This window comes from Loa loa (genome assembly GCF_000183805.2).
Source record: "Loa loa unplaced genomic scaffold supercont3.350, whole genome shotgun sequence".
NCBI classification, from domain to species: domain Eukaryota; kingdom Metazoa; phylum Nematoda; class Chromadorea; order Rhabditida; family Onchocercidae; genus Loa; species Loa loa.
Genome location: NW_018108530.1, coordinates 45,186 through 49,543, shown reverse-complemented (window position 1 = coordinate 49,543; position 4,358 = coordinate 45,186). Strand labels below are relative to the sequence as shown.

General features: G+C 22.0%; 1 protein-coding gene across 1 annotated transcript in view; it reads right to left on the bottom strand.

The window, feature by feature from the left end:
• Nucleotides 1–4,358, bottom strand: part of LOAG_18534 (malic enzyme) — a gene marked incomplete at both ends in the record, with an annotated part of 6,520 nt that overhangs the window by 767 nt on the left and 1,395 nt on the right. Inside the window, 8 exons of the mRNA XM_020451197.1 lie at nucleotides 197–367; nucleotides 715–891; nucleotides 1,114–1,299; nucleotides 2,288–2,385; nucleotides 2,876–2,953; nucleotides 3,419–3,521; nucleotides 3,657–3,818; nucleotides 4,039–4,118. Coding sequence (XP_020305045.1) covers nucleotides 197–367; nucleotides 715–891; nucleotides 1,114–1,299; nucleotides 2,288–2,385; nucleotides 2,876–2,953; nucleotides 3,419–3,521; nucleotides 3,657–3,818; nucleotides 4,039–4,118 — 1,055 coding nt within the window. The remainder of the gene's footprint in view (nucleotides 1–196; nucleotides 368–714; nucleotides 892–1,113; nucleotides 1,300–2,287; nucleotides 2,386–2,875; nucleotides 2,954–3,418; nucleotides 3,522–3,656; nucleotides 3,819–4,038; nucleotides 4,119–4,358) is intronic.

Sequence of the window (4,358 nt, the reverse complement as noted above, 5' to 3'; positions counted from 1 at the left end):
CTCATTAATCAAAAAAAAANAAAAAAAAAAAAAAAAGAAAAAAAAAATAATAATAAAAATAAAATTTCGACAGTACGTCTTATTCCTCCCAAATTTCATTAATTAACACTCAACTTCAGTAATAATAATGATCTAATTAAGGATTAGGAGTAAATGAAAAGAGAGAGAGAAAAAAAAAAGGTAATTTATAACTTACCCGAGCAGCAATCAAAAATAATTCATCATCAATATGACGCACTTGAAATAATATAACACCCAATGCTACACCAGGAAATACATACGAATTATTACCTTGACCCGGTTTATATAATTTATCGTTTAATCGAAGATCCGGAAACGGGCTACCACTAGCAAACAGTACCTTACCCTAAAATTAAAATTCAGGATTAATTATCCGAAATTTTTAACATTATGTAAAAATGAAAACAAAGAATGATCAATGAGGAAATGATACAAAATAAAATTATTAAATTCTATTTCTATAATCACTAATTACCACTGCAATTATCATTTTAATAACAATATCATCATAAATATATTGTTAACATTATTTGTTAGCAAAAAAATTTTAAATAAAATGAACTTCAATCATTTTTTTTTCATAAGAAATTTAAAAACTTTTAAATTTTGTTAATCGGAAAAAAGTTTTCGAGAATAAATAAATAAATTAATAAATAAATAAACAAACAAACAAACAAACAAAACAAAACAAACATTTGTATGTGTAAATGCTTCTTCAGCAGTACATTCCGATTTATTAGTAGGATTTGATAGAGCAAAAATAATTGGTTTCTCATTAATCTTTGACATTTCCTTAATTACTTCTTTCGAAAATGAACCTGGTACCGTTGAAACACCAATTATACCTGTTGGTTGTACTTTTTTAATTACCTGCAAAAATATTACAAGAATAAGCAAATACAAATATTAAGACCAATAACTTACCTACTCTTTTTTCTAACTTTTAATTTTTTTCATCATCTTAAATAGAAAAAAAAAAAACTTACACCAATTTTTTTGATTGACGTAACTCACTCACTCTTTTTTCTAACTTTAATTTTTCCATCATTTTAAAATAAAAAAAAAAAAATAAATGAAAAAAAAAAAACTTACATCAATCAAATCTTTTATATCTTCCATATTTTTCGCATATAATTTATGTTCATCCTTTAAATTTGCGCTATTTTTCGTAATTAAACCTTTACTATTTATTAAAAAGATTCGTTCATGAGCTTCAATCTCTCCTAAACCTTCATGTTGCATTTGCAAAACACATAAATCAGCAATACCTGTTGCTGCCTGAAATTTTTTTTCTTTTTTTTTTACTTTTCAACTTTTATATATTTTATTTTACTACTTTTTTTTTATATTAACAAAAAATTTCATTTATTTAATTTCATTCTTTTCCTTTTATTGGAGATATTATTTATTTGTCTAATTTTATTTATTTAATTTTCACTTTTTTCATTTAATTTCACTTATCCAACTTCATTTTTCTCTTCATTTAATTCCATTTATCTAATTTCAATTTCTTTTTTCTTTAATTTTATTTATGCAATTTCACTTTTTCTTTTTTTATTTTCTTTGCCTAATTTCATTTAATTTTTTTTTCATTTATCTAATTTTACTTTTTTTTTCGAAATTTCACTTACCTAATTTTATTTATTTTTGAAATTTCACTTATGTGATTCTTTTCTTTTCATTTATTTCTGTGCATCTCATTTCATTTTTTATTAAATTTCATTTGTATAATTTCATTTTTCTTGGTATTTCATTTATCTAATTCGATTTTTCATCTAGTTTAATTTGTCATTTTTTGTTTCGAATTTTTGAGATTTTTTTGACGATTAAACAAAAAAAAGGAAAAAGGGAATGAAAAGAAAAGAATTCATAAATATTCATAAAATTAGATTATTAATTTAAATTTCTAATTCATCCAACTTTCTTCTTTGTTTTCTTTTTCTTTAAATTTTTAATATCTTTTAAAAATGAGAAAAAAGGAAAAGAAAAACAAAGGAAATAATTGTTATAAATATACGAATTTTTATTTTAAATAAATGAAAAAAATGATAAAATAATGAAATTATAATAGAGAAATAATGATAATATTTGTAACAGAAAAAAATGAAGGAATTAAATAATGAAATAAAGCAATAAAACAATGATATGATAATTAAATAATGAAATTCTATAACAATATAGTAATAAAATAATTAAATCTGAAATAAAACAATTAAATAGTAAAATTCCGTTTCTTATTTTTGTTATTCTAAGAAAGTTTACAAACCGCTCCAGCACCAAGAAATACAAATCTTTGTTCCGACATTTTCTTCTGTAGAATTTTGTTGCATGATAATAAGCCGGCAACAACAACGGATGCTGTTCCTAAAAATAAAATAAAAAATAAAATAAAATAAAATAAAATAATCTCATTAATTTCATGAAATTTTACGATCTAAAAGAAGTTAGCCAAATTGAATCGCAATGAAGTATTAATTTAATCATTAAAAATTTTAATTGAAACAAAATAAAAGGAAAGGAATATGATTTGATATCATTATTTAGCAGTACATTTCATTTTTTTTACTAATAAAATTCTAAAGAATGTTACATTTCTATCTCTTAACAAATAGCATCCATCTATTCATCCATTTATTTATCTATTCCATCAATAAATTTCATAATTAAAATTAATTTACTAATTAGCGCTAATATTTTAACATTATCCAGTAAATTTTCTATCATCTAATAATTATTTCAAACAAGGATGCTATTAATTTACTAATTCCACCATTATAAATAATATTAATGATATTTTATTTGAAACAATTATTTGCTAATACAATAAGATAATTGTTATAGCAAAATGTTTTACCTTGTATATCATCATTAAATGTACAATATTTATCGCGGAAATGTTCCAATAAACGATACGCATTTGCATTAGCAAAATCTTCAAATTGTATCAATATTTTTTGTCCAAATCTATAATAATTTCGTAATTTGAAATTTGTTAAGTAAAAAAAAAAGAAAAAAAGAAACAAAAAAATTATGAAAGATTGATACAGTAAAATAAAAGTTTTAAAGATTAATGTAAAACAAATAGATGAAAATATCTGATAAAATTTTAAATTTAAGAAGGATCGAAGGATCGAATAATCTTCCTCCCAAATTCGAATTAAACCATAAGAGAATTAAAATTTCAACTTTATTAATGCGACTAATTTCCCATCGTATGAACTGCTTTCAACAATAAACAATAAGCTTTTTTTGTGCACATAAAAAGACATGTTAAACATAATGTTGAAAATTTGAATCCTTTAAATTTTTTCTTTTCTTTGTTCAAATTCTTTCAATAACATAAATCTCAAATTAATAATTAAATAAATTTAAAATTAATAATGCTTAACTTAATTACCTTTTGACGCATGCTTCATAAAATTTTCAATAAATGAATCGTATTCTTTTCCACGAACACGTTTTCGTCGTAATCCAATATAGAATGGATCTTTTAATAGTTCCTGAAAATTTTTTCAGAAAAAATTTTTTTAATTCATCTATGATTTTCAAATTCATCAAATTATTATTGGATAACTACTATTAATGATATCAGAAAAAAAAATGAATACTAAAATTTAATATCGAAATATATATACTTCTTTATTTGTACCAACATCGAGTAATACCGGAAGACACCAATGTGGTTGTACACCTCCAAGTGCTACATATAAAGCAAGTTTACCAATCGGAATACCCATACCGTATGCACCAAGATCACCCAATCCAAGGATTCGTTCACCATCCGTTACAACTATTGCCTATAAACTAATAATAACACATTTCGATTAATTCAAAAAAGGATCAATTACTCATTGATATTCATTTATTTTTGATTTAATTTTTAATTTTAAAAGAAAAAAAAAATGAATTTTACAAAAAAACTAGCAATTTATTTATACAAAAAATTAATTAATTAGGATTTCCATTTATGCAAAAAATTTTGAATTTTTAAAATAAAAAAAAATTGAAAAATTTTACCCGAACATCTTTTTCAGGCCAATTACTAAGAATATGATGAATCTTGCTGATACTATTATCATTAATAGTAATATAAACACCTCTGCAAAAAAAAAAAAAAATAAGAAGCAATTCTACTCTGTATGTTTTTGTTTTTCTAACGTAATCTTTTACAATCTATTTCATTTAACAGTTATCATTAAATAGTGAAATAAATCCTTCTAATATGCATGCTCATGTTTTCTTTCGTAATTTACGTGATTTACGTAAATTACGTAATTTTTATAATCTATTTTCGATTATTGTTATAGTTTTTGTTTTGTTTTTTCCAATTTTTTTTT